The sequence below is a fragment of the Sander vitreus genome, chromosome 8, assembly GCF_031162955.1.
Source record: "Sander vitreus isolate 19-12246 chromosome 8, sanVit1, whole genome shotgun sequence".
Classification (NCBI taxonomy): domain Eukaryota; kingdom Metazoa; phylum Chordata; class Actinopteri; order Perciformes; family Percidae; genus Sander; species Sander vitreus.
The window spans coordinates 35,379,283-35,404,380 of record NC_135862.1 but is presented as its reverse complement, the minus strand read 5'-3'; the positions used below and the strand labels follow the sequence as shown (position 1 = coordinate 35,404,380).

Genomic DNA, 25,098 nt, shown 5'->3' with positions numbered 1-25,098 from the left:
ACTTTTTAAGACAGTGCGGAACCATGACTGCGCAAAACTCTGCATGTGTGCTTTCAGGTGGTGCAGACTTTGCCGGGTCTCTCAATCATCGGCTCCCTCCTCATCTGCCCCTGTTTCCCTCTTGACTTTCAGCTGTCTCTGCCGGTTGCTGGCTCGCCAACACACACTTGGCATCCAACACCTCCGCATCAATTATGAGTTAAAGGAGTCGCTCTTTGCTTCTCTGATTCGCAGCACTCAGTCCTTCTTTCTTGTCTCTCTTTCTGTGTCCTCCGATGACCTGAGCTGCAAGGGCAAAGTACATGTCCCTCATCTTTCTCTATCTCTCTCTCTCCCACACTGTAAGAAGAAAACTGTGAAATCTACAGCAACTAGCTTGCAGCAATTAGCTAGTAAGTTGCTGTAGTATATTCTACAGTATGCTTACTGTACATCTAATCACAGTACATAGAAATGTACTGTAACTGTATTTACGGTAATAATCACACTACTGCACTTTTAATCACAGTACATATTAGACTACTGTAGTAGGTATTACTGCATACATTTCAATACTGTAAAATAATTACAGTATTATAATTATTTACAGTATTATTACTGTATTATATTTACAGTATTATATTTTAAATGTAATATATTATTTTATTTATTATTTTAATTTATATTATATTTTGTTTTAATACATAAGGCATAATGTATAGAACGCCGGTCATTATCGGGAGAATAAGTCCCATCAGGGCCATCAGACCCTGACGTGCCAGTGGACTTGAAATCCCATTCAAGTCAATGGAGCGTTATAATAGCATTGTGAAGATCCGTATAATAAAGTAAAAATAATGACATACTGTGAAATACCTAAACACCTAGCTGGCTGAGGAATCTGGTCAATGGCAGACAGTAATATTATCAATAAATAAGAACAGAGCATACATTTGGACCCAAACAGAAAGTGAGGTTTAAAACCTTTATTCAACTATTAGAATTCATAAAAACAAACAGTAAAACTTCATCCAACCATTCACATTCTCAGATATACAGGATATGACACATAGACATAGATATGAAAAGCATGGTCTATCAATGTATTATACACTACTAGTATTAGTAAAAACAAACAGTAAAACCCAACATATCTGAAAGATATGAGAGACAGGAGCATGTTGTAGTTAGACAGAAGTATGTGCGAGGGAGGTAGAGAGAGAACATGCATGTGTGACAACGAAAATGATAATCCAGCTATAATAAATTCCCTTTTTCTCCTTTAAGCCCTGTGAAAAAAGTTTCATCAGGAAACTCAAGACTGCTGCTCTAGTATCATTTCCTGGATTCGGGAACTATGTGGATGATTCGGGACAACTGCCTAGATTCAGGCCCACCTCGACTTAATCCAGGCCCACGTTCTGCATCCGCCACTGGTACTGAGTCTGCACTATGATAGTGGTAGCAAGAAGACTGTAATGAACATAGTGAAAATAGAAATATATCAATAAAAAAAGATAGTCAAAAAGCTCTTACCGTTGGACAAATTCAAGGGACTTGGCTGCCTCCAAGCATGATTAGCCTCGGAGTGCTAGGCAGGGAAATCTAATAAACGCAAAACGTTGTTAGAAAGTATGCAACTATAAGGCAAGACATGCTTTTTGTGATTCTGTAACAGCCTGTAGTGTCGTTATCTCTAGTGGAACCTAGCAAGGGGGAAGGATGGACAAAAACGATTAAATGATGTTAAAATTAGCTAACTAGCTAGCTCTCCAAAACACAGACCTCAAACAGACAGATACTGTGTACTGACACACAAAGTGAGCGAGTGAATCGGGCTAGTTAGCTAGTGGGTAGTACTGATAGATTTTTCGACTTACACGAATAAAAGATCAACATACATCACACACACACGCAAAATATAACAAATCTCGGGTGCTAGCAGGAGTAAGTGGAGCAAATGTGTTTGCTAACATTAGCTAGCTAGCTGGCTACACAAGCACACAGCCACCCACTCGCGCTAGGAGGAGTAAGTGGAGCTAATGTGTTTGCTAACGTTAGCTAGCTGGCTACACAAGCCCACACAGCCACCCACTCGCAATTCAAACTAATTTTCGACTTACATGAATAAAAGATCAACACACATCACACCCACACAAAATATAACAAATCTCGGGTGCTAGCAGGAGTAAGTGGAGCAAATGTGTTTGCTAACATTAGCTAGCTGGCTACACAAGCACACAGCCACCCACTCCTGATTCAAACTAATTTTAAAAATCTAGCTATATTAATCCAGTCTAATGTTGTATATTATTATGTTATAAATTAATAAAATCCATAGATATATATATGGTCTGATACTCTTAGGTTATTAATGTCGTATAACTTACTAACTGTCACCAAAGTGAGGAAGAGGCTACTTACATACTCTAGTGCAATCTCTGAAGAACTTTCCGGCTGCGTGGCTTGGCTGTGGAAGTCCGATAGATCCCGCTCAAAATTACTGTAATATGATTCACAGGATAATTGTATTTACTGTAGTCTCGTATTCTACAGCATTTTGGCCATGATCGCGTGAAAATCTACAGCAACATACTGTATACAGATGTGCAGTAGTCATTTGTTCAGTATATAGCAATAATGCTGTGAAAACTACGGAATCTTGTTACAGTGCACACATGCTCCTGCTTCCTGGGTCTCCATACAGTTCCACCCTTCTGACTTCTATGTGTATATGTGCCCCCGCCCCCCTTTCTGTGCAAGGGGCTATATTTAGTGGGAGGACATTAAAATATCATCATGCAAAGTCAAAGCCCAGGAAAGATCAAGTGGTCAGCTCACATGGGCTCATGGAGTATACCTAGTGCAGACAAGTAGTTAAACTTGTGTGTTTTTAGTTGATTTTATACATTTAAAGACCTAAAGCTACAATCTGTGAGTTTCTGCTCATTCAGAGCAGCAGAGATGAGGAATTTAGGGTCACATTGGTGTCATTATTTCACCAAATGTTATTAGTGTGCAGTGAAAATGGCGGGCGAGTCTTTCCGCGTGTCCAACCTTGGTAAATGTGCTGTTTTTGGTGTTTAACCACACCTGAAAGCAACCTTATATAGCTATTTTACCTTAAAACAACAGCTTTAAAGTAATTTTGATGCTTCACTGACATGACATGTAATCCAGGCTGGACTGCTGTAATTCCCTCTTCCTCTGCATTTCCCAGGCTGCCATTTCCCCTGGTTTTAACTAGTTCGAAAAGCAGCCGCTCTTTGGTTGTCAAGGACAGAGAAATGAGACCACATCACCCTTGTCCTTGAATGCTTTAACTGGCTCCGTGTTCATTTCAGGATACATTTCAAAACCCTCTACATTGTCTACAAATCTCTCCATGGTCTCACTTACAGGACCAACAGACCCCTCAGATCAGCCCACTGTGGCATGTTGGCTGTCCCCAGTCATGGAGAAAGGGACAGGACTTTATCTGTAGCGGCTCCTCAGCTCTGCAATAGTTTGCTAGAGACCATGGCTGAGTTTGTGGATGGTTTTAGATGCACCTTAAGACCCACTTTTATTCTCTGGCTTTTTCTCTGCCACCCGTTAAGTTCTGCCAAATCTCGGCGGGTGCCAATGTCATGCGCTGAGTGTAACTATATAATTTACGGGACTGTTGACACTTAGGTAGGCTAGGTAGCTAACTTAGCCAGCTACCTTACTTCTATAGTTACTTTTTGACTGAAAATAACCTTTTTAAGCATGTTGTAATGATCGGATTTCTACAGTGTAGATATGTAACACGTGCAAAAACAAACTAACATGAACAACAAGAAGGGTTGTCAAAAACTGCCCTGCTAGCAACTGCATAAGCATGTGATGAATCAAATTAAACTCAAAAAATGAAGTTCCTTATTCACTGTCTTGGATTACCCTTCTCATGCAAGTTTTCCATCTTTGCAGCTAATAATTACATATTGAGAAAAAGTGTTCCACAAAGTCAGTGTAGTCCTTTAATAGTCTGATTGGATTCCTGCATCTGTTGTACAGCAAACGTGTGACCTTGCTCAGAGATATGCTGATGTGTGGTAGTTACTGGGCCCAGGTGATTGACAATACCCCTGAGCATGCTGGGAAACAAGATAAGCTGCAGTTCGCCACGTTTTATGGGTCTCAAAAAACCCCAGAAAGAGATGGAGAGGGAGGGAAAAAAAGCAGAGATTACACAGCGAGAACAGAGCCTGACAGACAGATGGACTCACAGAGGAGAGAGGGACGGAGGGAGAACGAGAGAGAAAGACAGAGAGAGAGAGCGAGAGAGAGAGCGAGAGAGAGAGAGAGAGAGAGTAATTTGCTGGAAATAAAGAGTGACAGGACAGACAGAGCTGTAGAAAAAAAGAGAGGAATGATGGGAGTCTTTCTCCTTTTACCCTCTCTCCTCTCATCCGTTATCAGCCATCAGGGTACTCCATCACTCTGGATCCCATCTTCCCTGAGACAGTTTCACTCTCCTCTCTCTGTCTTTGTCACTCACTCTTCTTTCCCCTACAGTCTGAATCCAGCTGCAGGCTTGAAACTTACATTACTTTTTTTCTTCACTGGTCTTAGCGTCTAGTTGAATGCTATTTGTGGAGCTGTAAAATGACTTAGTCATTTATTAGAGGATTTAGTCAGGATTTAGTGTGTGGTTCCATCATAATTATCATGAGAAACACAGCAACACTGCATGCACACACACACACACACACACACACACACACACACACACACACACACACACACACACACACACACACACACACACACACACACACAGATACGCAGAAATACTCACACACAGAAACACACACTCTCTCACACACACACACACACACAGAAACAAACACTCACCCACAAACACACACACACACACACACAGAAAAACACATGCACGTGCAGAGCAAGCAAGCACACATGCATGCACGTATACACACACACACACACACACACAGAACACACAGAGACACACACACACACACACACACACACACACACACACACACACACACACACACACACACACACAGATATGCGGAAACACAAACAAACACACACCCACAAACACACTCACGCACAGAAACACACACTCTCACACACACACACACACACACACACACACAGACACACACACACACACACACACACAGAAACAAACACTCACCCACAAACACACACACACACACACACAGAAAAACACATGCACGTGCAGGCAAGCAAGCACGCATGCACGTATACACACACACACACACACACACAGACTTCTACAAGGTGACATTCAGGCTCAAGATCAGTGGAACACATTCTTGAGTCAAACAAGTGAATGTCAATTAAATGTCAAAAAGTTGCTAGGGGCAATAAACAGGGATGGCTGCTGTCAATCATGTGTCTCCAAGCAACCAGGAGTGGCAGCCCAGGCCATAATTAAACAGCAGCCTACTCAGGGAAATAAACAGTAGAGTGGAAGGTAGACGGTGTGTCTGCAGCGGTATTACTGACTTGTTTTGCTCTTTATGTCCATTTTTATTCCGTTCCTAAATAAACCTGGGTATCACTATGGACACAGAGTAACAATAAACATGAATGATGTTAGAACGAGTCACATCGCCCCGCCTGGTCTTATTGGTGGCATTTAACCCTTTGGATCTTATAGGCCGAATCGCCGTGACGTCACACTAACACAAAAATCACTTCCATGGTTGACAAATGGCTGTTAAAGCTATAGTGTGTAGTTTCTGTCGCCCCCATTAGGAATTCTAAGTAATGAAAAACAAAACTGTCAGCGCGTCCACATGATACAAGGCTTTCAGCAGTTAATATTGATACTACCTGGGACACTTGGATGATTTTGGCATCTCATCATGCATTGGCTGGTTGACCAATGGGACAAATTCCCGAAAGTAATCCTTTACAGTTCACTAAAAATAATTGCTGGTATCGTTCCCCCAAAACATCAAATACACCAAGGAGTAATAGATCAGAGGTCACGAAATTGAATCGGCCAACTGGTGGTTGAATAAGTGGGAGAACGGAGAGAGGGACAGCATGGAGAGACAGCGAGGGATGAGCTAACAGAGTAACATCAAGCAGCTCTGCCTCTACACAGACGATCAATAAAAATAAAAAAAGACCCTGACATGGCTGGCTCCCATAGCAGACACTACGTGGAAACCCAGTGAGACCAAGCTGAGAATTGATCTTCAAGGTTATTGATGGTTAACTCTCTTTGTTTGACGCCACACTAAACTACATTTCAATATTATGTTCCAAAATGATACCACAAGCATCTGAATTCAGCCTTTTGACAAGTAATATGTATTAAAAGCAGAAGGGTCAGCATATTAAAGTTTTTTTTTTATTTTATTTTTTTTGGCAGTCCATCTCATCAGATCCATTTGACAAATCATATTGAATAAAATGTTAAAGATTGGAAAGATGCAAGTGCCATAAATTTGCATACAATATGCAATGATTTGATTAGTTGCACTCCTTGTCACTATTCGTTGGATCATTCTTCTGTTTGTCCTTCTCATCTACCTGGCCTGAAAACTAGCAGTTTGAGTTTCTTTTGTTGATTGTCTCTATATTTGTACTAATTGCCGTGGTTTTATGGAGGCAAACTTCTGGCTGAACTAGCTGTTTGAGTTTCTTTAGGTGGTATTCATCTGTGATGTCTGTCACTACTAATGCCATCAATCCAGTGATTGTATTTGTTCCTACAAATTGGTAATAAAGACCTTATAGGATTATTCTTTCACTTGTATTAAAGAAATTGAGTTATCAACCTCTTCTCCAAGCTAGTCTCAGCCCCACAGCCTCCAAAGAGTAGATACATATTAAACAAATACACTATATTTCTGTAGAGTATTCCATTGGAAAATGTAATAAATAAGCGATAAAAACATGGACACACTAATCATCAGTACATGCTACTTTTGGCAAACCATTGGTTCTGAAGCTAGACAATGCATTTTAAACGCCTAATCATTTCAACCAGATTCAAATAAATGACAATTTCTGTTAGCATTCAACAACTGCAGATCTCCCATAAGGTTTTGATAATGCTCCTACAGCAGCGACAGAGCGGGAGCTGTAGTTATTAAGTGCCGATAAACAAGTTATTGTTTTATTTGGTTAAAATGGCTAAGTGCTCAAATGTTATAATAAAACAATTGAAGACATTACAAGTACTGGTGATATCCAATTTAGAATTATATAAAGGGTGTACAATAAAAGCAAGGGAAACAGCAACGTGAAAAATAATGTGCTAAGCTGCATGAGGAACCGAGAGGCTGTTTATAATATTATTATTATATATTAGAACTTAGAGCACTTTGCAATTAAGAGCAACCCTTTGTAGGCTGGCTCAGGTTTGCCTTGACTGCGGGGGACTTCCTTTGACACACTGAGCTCCTCTCTCCTCTCTCTTTCCATCTGTGTGCATTCATGTCCCAGTAATGCTTGTTCCTAACTTAGCTCCTTATCGCCTCGCAGATTTCCTTGGATTGGGGTGGCACCTAAATCATGGTTGCAGCCGCCGCTGTGGTCCCGCTCAACGCCCTGCTATGCCCTGCTACGCCCTGTACTGCTACTACTATTATTTCAAGTCATAGTTCTATTATCTTTATTGTTACTATAATTGCCACTGTTCATCATACCAACTGTTATAGGTCTTATGAATCATATTTCTGTATATCTGTATCTGTGTCTCTGTGTCCCAGCTGGCAGCGTCAGACGCACACCCACCAAGAGTCAGTGTCTGTCCAAGGTTTCTGTCTGTTAAACGAAAGTTTTAAAGTTTTACTTTATCTGTAAAGTGTCCTGAGATAACTCCTGTTATGATTTGACACTATAAATAAAAACATATTGAAATTGGAATTGAATTGAAGAGCAGTTATTAAAGTGGAGCTGCATTTTGACTCTCTATAACATCCCAAAATAGATATTTATTGATAAAATGTGACAAAAAACCAAGAGTTGTAGACTTTTGTCATGTGCTGCATGGACCCACGGTGACTAACAGCCTTAAGTTTATTTATCTTCACAAGTGTTATAGACTGAGGCAGCAGAGTTAAGAATTGATCAATATTATTAGTTGGGATTGAAACAAGACCACCTTTTCCGGAGCTCTCGGTCCAGTTGTTTGGTCAGCACCACAGCTTGATTGACAACTTTCACACCAGTTCAAACAAACCAACCACACCAGAGTTCATTTGAACCATACCAAACAGGTCACCCTAAGAATATGGTATTTATTGCTACCTCTGTCACTACTGGACTCACTGTACTGTACACTGTAGTGTTGGCTTCTTGCACAGTTTGACCTGTAGTTTTAAAAAAACAGACACAATGGCCTCAGATGGGAACAGTAGCATCTTGTGACACTGAAGAGGTTACATGTTACAGCAAGGGTCGATTGCCATTCGCAGCCTCAGTCGTGTTGGTATTTTCGAGAGTGCATGACTGAATATGTCAGGTTGTGTAAACTCATTATATGCTTATTTTACGATTTTCCTCATTTCCCCTCATTCATATTTATCATGTTTTAGAAGGACTAGCTCGACAACACGCATCAGTCCGTAGACCTACCCACCTTGTCATGAATATTTATCAGCCCAGCAGCATTGTCAGGACACATGGCACAACCTCTGGAAGACCAATAAATATGAAAAAAGTAAACTACCAAAGTAAAAACCAGGGCCATTATCAGTTCATTATCTTATGTACCAGATTTGGCCTCCTGTCGTATAAAGACAAAGTAAAAAGAGAAAGAGATAAAGGCGTTGGTTACCATTGTAGGAGAGGCGAGGCTTGCTTAAACACATGATGAAGTGAACTTCCATTTCATTGGACGCCACAGACTTGGAGCAGACAGGACACTTGAATCCTAGGAAGAACAGCAGAGAACAGATGAGTGAATAAAAATCAAATACATGCAAAGCACATCTGAAATAAATAAGTATCAGCTTCATCATAATCTGTACTTGTAACCCAGTTGACAGCCTATCACATCATTACAAAGCATATTCCAAGGGAAGGGGGTAAAAGGCATTTTCTTTCATGTTTTTTCATAAACGAAAGGTCAAAAAAATGTGTTTCAGATTTAAATGATGTCACACACTTATCTTCTCAAGTGTTGAGAAGGAGCCCCTAGCTGTTTTTCATCAGGGCCCCTGGATCCCGTCTGACAAACCATGACAAACTAGGTGCGGATACAGCCTGGACGAAACAGACCCCTTTGAGTCTCTGACATGTTCATGTGGTGTTAGTGATGTTTTACATTTTTTCATTGTGACTTTAAAAACAGCTCCACCCAAACAGGCCCTGGCCCTAACAAATAACAAAATCCACTGTGAACCAAAACTTTAAAGAAAAATACTCCAATGTGGATTGAGGTATTGAATCATTTTCCCATTATTCTGAGAAAACCGTTGAACCAGTAATGATTCTAGCTACTGCACTTCACACGACCACAAAGTTAAGTGAAGCAAGATCTAAAGGTCGGCACAATGATCTGAGACACAGGCAATACAATATAGTAAAATGAAATAAGCCACTGTAACAGCAAACTGTGTTTGAATGGAAACCATTGCCCTTCAATGTGGTGTGTGTGTGTGTGTGTGTGTGTGTGTGTGTGTGTGTGTGTGTGTGTGTGTGTGTGTGTGTGTGTGTGTGTGGGGGTGTGTGCTTTAAGACCTGTGTTTTGCATTTAGCTTTTTACAGCTACTTTTTTAGGTTGTACAGGACATCCTACATGTCAATACAGTAGTTATACTTAAGCCTTTCTGTAGACAGAATACTGTTATGTCTTGAAACATCCAAACTTTAAACAACAGGTTCGGATTTTTATGTGGGTATCCGAGTTGATAAAATGACATTTCCACGGACAATTCTTCCTTGCCGAGCTGGGTGGAGGGATATATTCGGATAGTCGCATGTACGTAGGTTTGTTGCCCGGACACAACACCAGCATTAAACCTACACACTACCATCAGTATGAAGATACCCACTTAACAGCTAACTTAGCTTAGGTTCAACTTGGCAAGGCATGTTCAGTAGTGATACCCGAATAAAGCTTTGTGAACCATGTGCTTTATTTTCCTGAGCCCAATAGATGGTGCTCTCTGTTCAACAAAGGGTTGAAAGCACACTGAGTTGCCATTCCTTGAGCCTTTTCTTTATCCATCCAGTGGGGTCAACAAATACAACTAATGGTTCATGAAGCTTCAATTGGACATCAGTAATGTTGAGCAAATTTTAGAGGTGTGTTTGTATGTAAAGTCAACGCAAAGACACAAGTGGACACAAATTAATACAAATACCCCCAGCGTTTTTTTTGAGAATATTCTTCCAAGAAGAAAGGCAGCATCAGTCATTTCAGCAAGAGCCCCAAACATCTGTTTACGTTGAAGTGACAAAGAAGTAATTAAGACGGGAGCAATGGAGAATAGGGTTGATATCATCGTCCATCGAGACGTTTTACTGTAAACATCATCAACTGCCAATTTAGGGGACATCGCCCAATCCTAATGGAGAAAGTTGTTTTTGTGCCTGAACCAAACCTTAACAATAGCGTTGTCACATCACATTTGATTCATAACGGTTTTGGAAGCCACAGAGAAATGATGTTGACCTGCCGATAGAAAACACTTCTAGACAGACAACATATTTGTTTGTCCACTTTTCTCCTCTCTCACACGTTTCACACGCTAAACCTGGGTTGTTGTACAATGTTGGAGCTGTGTCAGTAGCCCTCTCCTGTGCTGTTTGGATGGGACCCATTAGGCCTAACTATATTAGTGTAACACATAACAGATCATTAGATCAACCACTGGGCCACATGATGTTGGCCCACAGTTGAAAACAAACCCGACTGCTCTTTGATAAAGGAGACCTGTGATCAAAACAGCAGCAGTCCTTGACTCTGAGGTCCAGGAGCCCTCAGATTGGGATCATTTTTGAACTGTGGCTGTTATGCCCCGATTACGTAAGCTTGAGTCCTAATGTATGTTTACTGTACTTACTTGCAAAGTAATAGTACCAACAAGCTCTCAGAAAAATTAATTTAGTTTTTGACCTTGTTCCACTGATGTCCTAATACACATAAGTGTCTTACATCACAACTTTTTGGTTTTGTCTGATTAGATTAAAGATTTTATAGGAGGTAAACAGGATTATAGCATCTATTCTGAAGGGACAGTGATCTTATATGTGCTACAATTATGTGGTGGTATAATAAGATGTACATGTATATAACTCCCAGCATTGCCAGAGGGTTTTCCTTTGGGGTTTTCTTTGAGAACAGTTTTTCCATGCACACTTGGCAGTTCTCAGGTTGGTGGTGCTAAGTAGTGGCCTGACAAGCCAGACCCTCATCAAGATGTTGGGTCTGGGAACTCACCGTTGACGGAGCTCAATCCGAGGGGCGGGATAAACAGTTGTCTTTAAACTTCCCTCTGCACTCATAGCCAACCAGAGAAACGCTAGTTGATGGATTAAACTTTTGCCGTATCCGGTCGGCAAAACTCCGAACACATCTTCCTTTTTTAAGAATGACTTCAGTGCTTAACTCCAAGTCTTCCAGAGTCGCGGCCAAAGCCGATTCCAAAGACCGCTGTTCAACAGCAGCAGCCATCTTCTTTGTTTTCAGGTAGCAGGGAATTCACACGGAACCGTCGCAACTCTGCCGTCCTTATGTTAAGCCCGCCCACCGACTCTATACACGACGTGCTTGGCCTGACCAGAATTTGGTTTTCCTAACTCGCAAGCCAACAGAGAGTTGCTAGACTGACCCTGGCTGCAAATTACATTTGCTGCTGCTAGGATGCGTCTAGATTTCTAGGCTAGCTAAGTAGGCTAATCCTATAAGATCTATGTCTATTAGTGTGTTATGTCCTGTTGTTTTTCTCCCTCTGTTACCATCTCCTTCACTTTTTCTCCTTGTCCTTTGATGCTTGTTTGTAATAAATGGGCTATACAAATACATTTATTTGAACTGAAGGGACATTACAGTGATTTAGTATTGTACTTCAATAAAGTTGGGAAACACGCAAAAGTAGCTAAAATAAGTCAAGTAGGCAGAGGTCGTAGTAACACCTACGCTCCAAAAATCTATCAACCACCTAATTAGAAGACTCAGGAGTTTGCGGCCAGAGATGGGCTCTGATAGGTGCATACCGCCACACACGACAACTGTTCTTTGACGGCGCATCAGTTAAACTGAATTTGTTATTTCGGATGGAACGGTCGATTGCATTCTGTGAGACCCCCCAGTCTTTTTTATTTTATTTAACCTTTATTTATCCAGGTAAGTCGATTGATTACAAATTCTCATTTGCAATGACGACCTGTCACATTCACACAGTTACACATTTTTTGGGGGTTAAGGGCCTTGCTCAAGGGCACCTCAGAGAGGTGGTAATGAGGGAGGGACAAGCATTGCTCTTTTACTTCCCCACCCAGATTTATCCTGTCGGTCTGGGTATGGAACCGACGACCTCCTGGTCAAACGCCTGCTTCTCACATCTAGGCCACCACTGTCCCACTGTCTTGGCAATCTCGGCCAACTTGTTTTGCCCTGCATTCATGTGTGATTGCTGTGTTCACATATGTCCAAACGAACCGAACCAGGTGTTTAAACTGGTCCAAACCAGCTAGGTGTGAATACACCCTTAGAATTGAGAAAGCTCTCTCCAGGGCCACTGAAGACATGACACACCTGAGTCACAGGCTAAATACTCCTCATCATGACTTTAAACTGGCCTTCATGTGTACATGGAGTTCAGCAAGATTTTGACATTGGCTTCTCACTGTCCAATGATTAGAACAGGACTGTGTTGTTTCCAGTGTTGTAGTCGAGTCACCAACTGTCAAGTCTGAGTCAAGTCTTGGGTCCACAGTGTTTAAGTCCAAGTCTAATTTCGAGTCACTAAAGAAGAGTCAGAGGCGAGTCTGAGTCACCATTACCTGAGTTTGAGTCTGAGTCCAGTCATGAGTCCAGAGTCCAGGACTTAAGTACTCCATCACTGCCTATTACACACAAAAGTAGTCAGAAACTTCATCCAACTTCCAAAGTCCTATTTCATGAATGCTCGAGTCCGATTCCATAAATCCTCAAGTCTGTGTCCAAGTCCAAGTCATCAGTGTGCGAGTCAAAGTCAAGTCACGAGTCCAGAGAACAGCGACTTGGGTCCTGGACTCGAGTCCGAGTCCAGGACTCCAACACTGGTGTGACTTACAGTAGCTTTGACTTACTTGAGTTTTCTTTTTTTAGACATTTTGTAGACTAAAGGATTCCGTAGGTGTTTGTCATTTGTCTATTGTTTTTATTGTTTATTTTAATGAGAAAAGGAAAAATGTACGACTGAAAACATTTGCTGTAGTGTGTAAGATATGTGGGGCTTATTTCACGATTCAAGCGCTCTGACAATGGCTGTCTGCAAACACAATCAGCTGTTTGTCTTAGAAATGTTGAACAACACTTCAGAATCTGAAGTACGGATGCACAGCACTTTGACAATTTGTTAGGTTACACACACAGACCATTTCACCCCCCCGTCCCTTTCATATGGCACCTGACCCACTTTTCCCTTGGCTGCTATTTTCAGATGCTCCATAGGGACGAGCGGAGAGAGAGATGGAGGAAATGAGTGAAAAAGAAGCGCAGAAAGAAGGTGAGAGAGTTCAGGCATTTGAGGAGAAATGAAGGGTTATGATACACGGTCCAGCAGGACTCTAGCTGCGCAGTCAGGGAGGTGTGTGTGTGTGTGTGTGTGTGTGTGTGTGTGTGTGTGTGTGTGTGTGTGTGTGTGTGTGTGTGTGTGCGCAATCGACTCAGCCAAGCACCACCAATCCTTGAGGACTTTTCATTTGCCATATAAAGAAGTGCATAAGGTCAGATAGGGACAAAAATAAATCATAGGACTGGATCATAAGTTAATTATAGTGGTGCCTATATGTGAGAGTGTGGATGTGTTGTGCGAGCACACAAGCGTGCGTGTATTTTAGCAACTTGGGCCAGTATGAATAATAATAACTTTATTTGTTTAGCAACTTTAAATATAGTTTACAAAGTGCTTTGACAGAAAACAAAAACAAAAGCACGTACAAATCAATACACACACATATATACACATCCGTTTACGACTGCAACACAACCCCGCAGATTCCAAACCAAAACAGGTCAGAAGTGTTTCTAAATGTCTCCGGTTTAGGGGCTCGGAAACACCAGAGCAGGGGGAATGAGAGGGGGAAACGCCAGAGCAGGGGGAATGAGAGGGGGAACGCCAGAGCAGGGGGAATGAGAGGGGAAACGCCAGAGCAGGGGGAATGAGAGGGGAAACGCCAGAGCAGGGGGAATGAGAGGGGGAAACACCAGAGCAGGGGGAATGAGAGGGGGAAACACCAGAGCAGGGGGAATGAGAGGGGGAAACACCAGAGCAGGGGGAATGAGAGGGGGAAACACCAGAGCAGGGGGAATGAGAGGGGGAAACACCAGAGCAGGGGGAATGAGAGGGGGAAACACCAGAGCAGGGGGAATGAGAGGGGGAAACACCAGAGCAGGGGGAATGAGAGGGGGAAACACCAGAGCAGGGGGGAATGAGAGGGGGAAACACCAGAGCAGGGGGAATGAGAGGGGGAAACGCCAGAGCAGGAGGAATGATAGGGGGAAACATCAGAGCCCCCCCCTTGCCCCTCCACCTTGCCCCCCCCCTCTCCTCCTCAATAGCATTTAAAGCTACAGACACAGAAATGACACATCCTAAGGAAAGCTCATTGTGGGACTGGCTCTAGTGGCTGTAATTCTGCACCAAGGCTGAATTTCGGGAAAGAGACTTCAGATACAGTATTAGGGGACCACTAAGGTCTATATAAAAGAGACTTCAGATACAGTATTAGGGGGACCACTAAGGCCTATATAAAAGAGACTTCAGATACAGTATTAGGGGACCACTAAGGTCTATATAAAAGAGACTTCAGATACAGTATTAGGGGACCACTAAGGTCTATATAAAAGAGACTTCAGATACAGTATTAGGGGACCACTAAGGTCTATATAAAAGAGACTTCAGATACAGTATTAGGGGACCATTAAGGTCTATATAAAAGCATCCAAAAAGCAGCATGTCATAGGACCTTTAATAAGACTTTACATACAACATTAGTAATGGATTAATGAATAACCAATGCAACCCACCACACCCATTTAGCAGCTGGAATACTGTTACTCCATTTAGATAAAGAATCCATTTAAAAAAAATTATTCAAATTATAGAATGCATAGAAAAGCCCAGCTCATTTCCACTGCTCTTTTGTAGTGGCTTCAGGTGCTGCATACATTTGCTTTTCAGCATTGAGAGCACACACTTGAACTAAACTGCATGTTTTGTTATCCAGTTTTCAGTAAACCCTCTGTGATGTTTCAGTGATGAAAAACATCAGTGAATCAAAGTTGAACAGAAAAGCAGCGCTGTGCTGTGATACAATAATTAACATTCAGTGGAGGGGGGGATCAAAGCGAACCAATGACTCAAATCAGATGTTCGACTTTCACTTTGGATTTTCCTGTAGCTGGCTCATCACTGGCAGGGTAGCGTCTCACTAGATCATGATTTCTGTCAGGATCACAACCACATGATCAGCAGCTACATACATGATTGGTCACATTTCATCAGACAGCGCATGACATTTAATGTTTTACCCATACATGATCATTTAGACATGTTTTTTTCACACACTAGTTTCAAATGTCTAGAGTCTCTAAAGGAGATGAGCACAAATACTTGAAGGAAAAAAAAAACTAACATTTATTTTGCCAGAACATTGTCATATATCTTTTTTCCAACAGATGGATCCTTGAGAACTTCTCTGTCAGACGGGGGACTGTCCCACGCTTGCCTCAAGTGGAACAAGCTTTGGGGGGATATGAAAGGGTTCCTTCACTCATCACAAAAGGGTTGAGAGATACTCAATAACTTAGATATTACCTACAGTATATCTATTCAAATTGGATATTAATTATATCAACAGAAACAGCCAAATGATAGCAAAACTAATTAAAACTCAATGATGCTCTTGTTATTAACAATGATGCATCCTCATCATAAATCTGATATCAATTACAACACGTTTGAGTAATAATTGCCAAATGCTGATATGTTGATAAAAAGTCTCTGAACATCTGCAGCTTTTCCTCTTTAGCATTTAGCTTAGCACAGCGACATTACAAACATAAACAACACTGGCTTGGTCACGTCATCCTCCCCCAGCTCCACCCAGTGGTGGAATGTAAGTACATGTCCTTAAGTACTGTACTTAAGTACAAATGTTGAGGTACTCATGCAACTTTCTACTTCTACTCTGCTACATTTCAGAGAGAAATATTGTACTTTTTACTCCACTACATTCATCTGACAGCTTTAGTTACTAGTTACTTTAAACATTAAGGCCCAGACACACAGAGCCGACGGCCAAACGTCGACAGAAAAGGCAGTTGGACTGATCAGTCTCCCCAAATTGGTCAAAATACCTCGGAACACACCAAAGCGACGAGACGTAATACGTCTCCATAACAGCAGGCGGCGCTAATCTGTATTGTCGCCCAAAAATGAAAACCGGCAGCTGATTGGACGAACCCGTCACGTGGGTCTGTTTTCTCCGGAAATTCAAAGCCAGACTGTCATGGCGTCTCGTTCAGAATACGATCTCATATTGGACTAAAATAGTTCACCAAAACGTGTTTCTGAAAACATTTGAAGAGAGAAACAGGCCGTGCAGCTGCTGAATCTGTCTTCATTTCAGATCAACAAAGGTCAGTTTAAAAGATTTTCGTCAGATTTTGAGAGACTCTAGTCACGCTCATCCCGCTCCCCGTTTCCTGGTTAGCTCTCCACCAATCAGATGGGTCATTTGAGTCTGACTGCCGGCAGTGCCCACCCCACTGATTATACATGTGAAATCGGCCAAAATGAAGGACGACGGTCCCTCGGATGGACGACGGCACTGAACACATCGAACAGACTCGAGTCACTGACCTCGCCAGACTGTCCAACAGACAATTATCGGCTCTGTGTGTCCGGGCCTTTAAGATTTCTGCACACAAAACACATGTAGTTTATAAATCTGATGTTTTATTCTAAAGTAAAGTAGCCAACAATATAACGGCTACAAGTCCAGCTGAGATGATGAGACCATTAAACACACAACTGGTTGGATCCTTTACACTCACTACAATGGCAGGAGAGTTCTGCACTGAAAACTTTTACTTTTAATACTTTAAGTACATTTTCCTGGTGATACTTACAGACAGAACTTTTACTTTTACAGTGTGGTATTAGTACTTTTACTTACTACACTGGCTCCACCCTCTTGGACAAAAATGGTCACGTCTGGTTTAAAAAAACCAAGATGGCGTCCAAACTCGAGGCTTCAAAACGGCAGTCCACAAACTGAGGAGTGACATCACTGATGCCGCGTCTAATATTTTGACAGTCTACCCTTTGACCTAGGAAACCTGACTCATTCGTCTCTTACAGTCGCATGTGTTACTACCCGATGTGACTATATGCTAGCATATCTGAATTTGGTTGTAGAACTCCAGTGATAAAGTCAACCAAAACACAATACACTTGCTCTAAAAACTGAGAAGTTACTAATGTCTGGGTCGATTCTAGAAAAACACATTCATGCATTTATTGAGAATAGATTTGTTTGTTAAAGTATTGCTTTTTTATCCTGTGAACAGAGGCTCCCATTCCAACCTACAGGCAATCTGTTCTCCATTCTACCTGTCTGTGGGAGGAATACCCTGAAAAACACACAGGAAACATACACACACACCCACGCACACCTTGCGTGACTATGCAAAAGCAACAGTGAGAGAGGCTGAATAGATGGAGCCGTCACACACTCTGAGCCGAAGTGCTATTAAACGGTCCCATGGAGACTTATTCTTGTCAACCCCTGCACAGACGACACACACTCATGCACACACTTCTCAGGCGAGGTCAACTCAATCTCTGGCCAATGCATATTTCATCAAGCGTTGGCAGCCCGGCCCAGCCTGAGACCCTGACCAGCTCCCAAATAACCACTGTCCACTGATGAAGACTTTGAAACCAACAAAGATACTTGTGCCTATGGAAGCACCACAAAGTGTCTGTCAGCAGGAAGTGGAGCAACAGATAATCAGCACAGCTATACTGGGTATGAAATGTTTGCACAGATTGTTGCAGATTCTGTGACTTTGCAGGAAAAATTGGACGGCAAGTACTAGGGAAGTACTAACAATGTTATTAAAACCGGTGTTCTTTTCACTGTTAGTCTTGTTTGCTGTTACAGGTCATTTAAGACCATTATATGAAAAATGACAGAGCTTCAGAAACATTAAAAAGTTACATACATATAGTCACTTTAAGTAAAAGTCTGTATCATCTGGAAAATGTACTTAAAGTATTAAAAGTAAAAGTACTTAGTGCAGAAAAAATCCTCCCATTGTAGAAAGTGTAAAGGATCCAACCAGTTGTGTGTTTAATGGTCTGATCATCTCAGCTGGACTTGTAGCCGTTATGTTTTTGGCTAGTTTACTTTAGAATAAAACATCAGATTTTATAATCTACATGTATTTTGTGTGCAGAAATCCTAATGTGTAAAGTAACTAGTAACTAAAGCTGTCAGATGAATGTAGTGGAGTAAAAAGTACAAAATTTCTCTCTGAAATGTAGCGGAGTAGAAGTAGAAAGTGGCATGAAAAGAAAAGACTCAAGTAAAGTACAAGTACTTCAACATTTGTATTTAAGTACAGTACTTGAGTAAATGTACTGTGTACTATGTTACATTCCACCGCTGACCTTACCTTAGCCAGAGCTTATTTACCACCACCATGACCCCCGACCTCGACCACATGTAGCTGCCATGCACAGTTATTGCCAGAATTTGAAACCATTGAATTTGATTTGGGGTTTTTGCAGAATCACTATCAGTATCAGTGTTCTTGTCTGGTGATAGGGCCAACAACACAAGGTGTGAATGTGTTGAAATGGGAAGTATGGTCTTATAAAGGAAGTGTGGTCATTTGACCTTAATAGTTCAAGTGGAACCTGAACCCTGCAGCAACATGCTCCATCAGATGTGTTTTTACAGTCAGACTAAAGATATCAGTCAGCAAACACTGACTCATTCATTTAATCTCACACTAGCGTTATTGCAGCAGACAATGTGATTTAAACACAGATTAGCCCGTCTCATGATGATGAATAATGTCCACGAGAGGACAGCTGGACTCTACGTAGCGACATGCATCGAGAGAGGGCCAGTCTAAATCAAGCCGGTGCCTGGGAGCGTAATGGCTGCACAAACAACTCTCCCGGATCAAATCAATAGCACTGTGAAATCCTGACTGTATTCAAATCCCACATAAAATATCTGCGGAACAATAATTACAGGGCAGACAGGCAGTTATTGTTTCCAGTCCAGGCTGTTATCTGTATTAATAGTAGACGCTTTTGGTTGATAAGTGTCAATAGCTGCAGAGGACAGACAGACGTTAGAGGAGGAAGGGGGGTGGGAGTCCGCTTTAACTGTGCAGTAAAATAAGGATCACAACGGTCCGGGGGCAGAGAGAGAGATGAATCATCCAGCTGTCTACTTTATGGTGCAGGAGTGAGGAGGAGGAGGAGGAGAGGACAGAGGGAGAGAAGTAGAGGGGACAGTGAAGCAGAGAAAAGACAAAATAGGAAGGCGAGAGAAAAAGTTGAAGGGGGAATTGATGAAAAAGAGAATGCACGAGGGAGCAATAAAGCGAGAATACAGAGACTAAATAAAAGGAATGAAGCTGAATCATGGAAGGTGAGCAGACGGAGCGGCGGAGAAGAGAGTGAGAGGTGGAGAGATACCGAGTGGTGAAAAAAGGAGGAGGGGAGTCAGGAGGACAGAACACGGGCGGATCGGTACTAGAGAAAAGAAGCAGAGGATATGAAATGTAGGAAGAGAGAAACAGCAGGTGTGGTCTAGATTAGAAACTGACTTTTAAGATATAATGTGACACTCCCACGGCCGCACAACCCTACGTGAAATCGCCGGATGGCTTTTATTGGTGTAAACAGAGCTTTAGTGGCCTGTTGAAAAGCCATCCTGCTCCTGAGCTCATCCGGCTTATTATCCAGTAGTCTATATCCACGACATTCCACTTCCGGGATTGCTCTGTTTCCGCCGGAAATTCCGTAGGATGTCCCTTTTTTCGGCCGGATGTCTGTCCCCTTCCTCTGTCTCTGTGTTGGTGTTCTAACCTCTGGTGGATTTGTGAGGACTATGGTTAACTGCTCCTCAGATCTCTGCAGGGTAAATCCAGACAGCTAGCTAGACTATCTGTCCAATCTGAGTTTTCTGTTGCAAGACTAAAACTACTTTTGAACGTCCACATGTTCCACCAAAACAAGTTCCTTCCTGAGACTATTTAGCAGAGGCACCATGGCTCCGTCCGGAGCTTAGCTCCGCCCAAGACGATTGTGATTGGTTTAAAGAAATGCCAATAAACCAGAGCATGTTTTTCTCCCATCCCGGAATGCTGTGTGGACTAACCAGACCTTCCTCCGCAGCGCTGTGGAGGAAGGTCTGGCAATGGGAGACAAATTATCCAGTGACTAGACATTAGAAGAATACTCGGTGGTGGAGGTTGGTTTTAACGTTTGCTCAGCCTGACAAGGACCTATGCTTCCTTTGTCCCAAAATAGGTTACATTTTTATGGTACATACAGACTAAAGACTGTTGCCATATTGTACTGTGAATAAATCTTATAAATATTTCATGGACCTAATCATTTTATCAGCATAGGATACAATGCACGTGTCTATCCAAATGGGCTAAACTCACAACAGCATCCTAGAGTCGTACTGTAAACTTATAGTTGATACTGCAGCAGAGTTCTGCAAATACACGTCACTTATTTTGGCAAAACTCACAATAATTGCACTGATAAGTTAAATAGTAAGCACCACAGTAAGACATTGTCTTTCTGGGGATGTAATGATGAAATCTAATTTTGCAAAGGACCCTCCTGAAGGCCCTCAAGGACCCATCGTGGTGCCTGGATGCTACTTTGATAATCACTACAGGAGCAGATGTTATAGCACTGCTACAGATGGGTACTTTAAGATTATAAAACAGGTGATAAGAAGAGATGTTCAGTGTTAGGTAGCAGACTTAAACACAGTGACACAGCAAGATCGGCGACACAGTAAACTGCAAAGGTCATCCTCCACAAGTAAAACTTACAAGTAATGTAAAATCAATACCAATTTAACTGAAGATGGTGGCAAATGAAAAACCTCAATGTGGGTGAAGTCATGTAGGAGGGAACATTTAGCCAGAGAAATGCGGATACATATGAAAGTTGCTGCTTCAAAGATTATGTTTTGATACAATGTCAAATGACAGTTGACAGTTGTTTATTCAAATTCATTTCCCCAGTCACAAGTAGACATATTGGCTCCCTTCCACTTCGTCACATGGTTTCCTTTGAACATTCAAAAGGCAGGCTGATGGATAGAGATGTGGTAGCATGAATGTGTAATAAGTACTGGATGCAGTGTTCGAGGCGGGGCCTTGTTTTTTCCTACAAGAGTTGCTCAGATCATGGAGCCAAAACGTATCCGGATGATCGACACTGCTTCCGCACTGTGTGGCCCATAGAGCAGGCGCACTGGAGACCTCTGCATGTTTTCTTATCCAGTTTTCAGTAAACCCTCTGTGATGTTTCAGTGATGAAAAACATCAGTGAATCAAAGTTGAACAGAAAAGCAGCGCTGTGCTGTGATACAATAATTAACATTCAGTGGAGGGGGGGATCAAAGCGAACCAATGACTCAAATCAGATGTTCGACTTTCACTTTGGATTTTCCTGTAGCTGGCTCATCACTGGCAGGGTAGCGTCTCACTAGATCATGATTTCTGTCAGGATCACAACCACATGATCAGCAGCTACATACATGATTGGTCACATTTCATCAGACAGCGCATGACATTTAATGTTTTACCCATACATGATCATTTAGACATGTTTTTTTCACACACTAGTTTCAAATGTCTAGAGTCTCTAAAGGAGATGAGCACAAATACTTGAAGGAAAAAAAAAACTAACATTTATTTTGCCAGAACATTGTCATATATCTTTTTCCAACAGATGGATCCTTGAGAACTTCTCTGTCAGACGGGGACTGTCCCACGCTTGCCTCAAGTGGAACAAGCTTTGGGGGATATGAAAGGGTTCCTTCACTCATCACAAAAGGGTTGAGAGATACTCAATAACTTAGATATTACCTACAGTATATCTATTCAAATTGGATATTAATTATATCAACAGAAACAGCCAAATGATAGCAAAACTAATTAAAACTCAATGATGCTCTTGTTATTAACAATGATGCATCCTCATCATAAATCTGATATCAATTACAACACGTTTGAGTAATAATTGCCAAATGCTGATATGTTGATAAAAAGTCTCTGAACATCTGCAGCTTTTCCTCTTTAGCATTTAGCTTAGCACAGCGACATTACAAACATAAACAACACTGGCTTGGTCACGTCATCCTCCCCCAGCTCCACCCAGTGGTGGAATGTAAGTACATGTCCTTAAGTACTGTACTTAAGTACAAATGTTGAGGTACTCATGCAACTTTCTACTTCTACTCTGCTACATTTCAGAGAGAAATATTGTACTACATTCATCTGACAGGTTTAGTTACTAGTTACTTTAAACATTAAGGCCCAGACACACAGAGCCGACGGCCAAACGTCGACAGAAAAGGCAGTTGGACTGATCAGTCTCCCCAAATTGGTCAAAATACCTCGGAACACACCAAAGCGACGAGACGTAATACGTCTCCATAACAGCAGGCGGCGCTAATCTGTATTGTCGCCCAAAAAAGAAAACCGGCAGCTGATTGGACAAACGCGTCACGTGGGTCTTGTTTCTCCAGAAATTCAAAGACAGACTGTCTTTGAATTTGGTGGCTTGTTCAGAATACGATCTCATATTCAACAAAGGTCAGTTTAAAAGATTCTCCCGAACCGGCTACTTCCAGTTTAGCACACGGCAAACTTGAATGGGGATTGAATGCGTTAAATGTGCGGCTCTTCCAGAGTTTCCAAACGCTCAGCGCCGCCCATGATGATTGTGATTGGTTTAAAGAAATGCCAATAAATCAGAGCAGGTTTTTCTCCCATCCAGGAATGCTGTGTGGACTAGCCAGACCTTCCTCCACAGCGCTGTTTAGGAAGGTCAGGCAATGCGAGACTATGTTGACTTTGACACGTGTATCGGGTGTGATCTAGCATCTACCAAATGCACAGTGCCAAGTCACTCAAGTCAAGCTAAGCTAAGCTAAGGGCATTATCAGCTCAGCACAAGCTCAGAGGGCCTTTCTCAATGTTTCTTTTAATTCAGGGAAAGACAGAACTGGGGACACTGGAGATTTTTAGCTCTGTGGCAGGGAAGTTGGAAACTGATTCAGCTGCAGATACACACACACACGCAGAGCCATGCAGAGATTCCGCTCTACAGCAGACAGGCTGAAGGCAGAGGTTCTACTGCAGATGCACAACAAAGCCACTCTGGGGGTTTAGCTCTGTGGCATGGCAGACTGAAGGCGGAGATTTAACACACAGAGGCACTCCGGGCAGGCGGTGTCAAGCAGACAGATCAGAGAGGAGGAGAGAGAAGACACCATTAATACTACAGAAGTCTGAGAGCAACTATCGTCTCAATGCTTTTCACGCTGCAGAGCCAACCAGGCACAAGGAAGAATGGGAGGGGACACTTATTTTGTCAAAATGACAAAATTTCAGATGTTGACATAAAAGAAAAGTGCATGAATGGGACCAGTAAAGGACAAGCAATATCAGTACGAGATATAAAAGTGACAGAAATATAGTATATATTCTGTCAGAATGGTTAACATCATTGATCTGCTGCTCAGAACAAAGACTGCAAGATACCAAAATAACTAATATTTTGATATAGATGTAAGTCATTTTCAGTTCTTCTCAGTGGGTGTAACCTTTCACATATCTTAAGTGATCACCTGCATTCATGTAATGTTTAGTTCATGTGATTCAACAATGTTTAAACCTACATTGTGTAATATTTTGAGTTGATTCTTAGCAAAAACCTCTTTGTTCTTTCACAAATATATGTTCATTCATGTGTAATTACTTCCACCAACTAATCAAAGTATTCTCTTAAGCCTAGAATCTGACATTCAAAATCATTCAGAATACATATGCGCGACTCGTTCGAATGACGGCCGCCATGTAGCGCCTCCGTCTTTAAAATACATTAGCCAAAGAGGGACATACCTCCATCTTTAAAATACATTAGCCAAAGAGGGACATACCTCCGTCTTTAAAATACATTAGCCAAAGAGGGACATAACTCCATCTTTAAAAGACATTAGCCAAAGAGGGACATAACTCCATCTTTAAAATACATTAGCCAAAGAGGGACATACCTCCGTCTTTAAAAGACATTAGCCAAAGAGGGACATACCTCCGTCTTTAAAATACATTAGCCAAAGAGGGACATACCTCCGTCTTTAAAAGACATTAGCCAAAGAGGGACATACCTCCATCTTTAAAATACATTAGCCAAAGAGGGACATACCTCCGTCTTTAAAAGACATTAGCCAAAGAGGGACATACCTCCACATTTCGCCCTCTTACACCTATTGGCACCGTGACGAATGCGAGGGGGAGATTACTCGCCAGGGAAGAGAAAAAGAGAATTAAAACAACAACGCGACAGGCAAAGCAACAAGACCAAAGTTAATATTGGAGTGGCTAGAACAGCTGCGTGTAAACGATGGAGATACTCAGAGATCATTTTGGGTTTGGCCACCGTAGGAGGAAGGGCTAGAAAGTAATATTCAGTTGGTTGTCATATACAATTTCACTGCTAGATGGGAGACATTCTTACACAATGTAGCTTTAAGTTTCAATTTTAGGTTCCATTCATATTTGGTTATCCAGACACAATATATTCTCAAGGAAATTCAGTGTGTGTTCAGAATTTGAATGAAGGGAAATAATGACTGGTAATA

General features: G+C 41.8%; 1 protein-coding gene across 1 annotated transcript in view; it reads right to left on the bottom strand.

Annotated features, from left to right (window-relative positions):
* znrf1 (zinc and ring finger 1) overlaps positions 1 to 25,098 on the bottom strand; it is a 52,551-nt gene that overhangs the window by 9,895 nt on the left and 17,558 nt on the right. Inside the window, exon 2 of the mRNA XM_078256186.1 lies at positions 8,795 to 8,890. Coding sequence (XP_078112312.1) covers positions 8,795 to 8,890 — 96 coding nt within the window. The remainder of the gene's footprint in view (positions 1 to 8,794; positions 8,891 to 25,098) is intronic.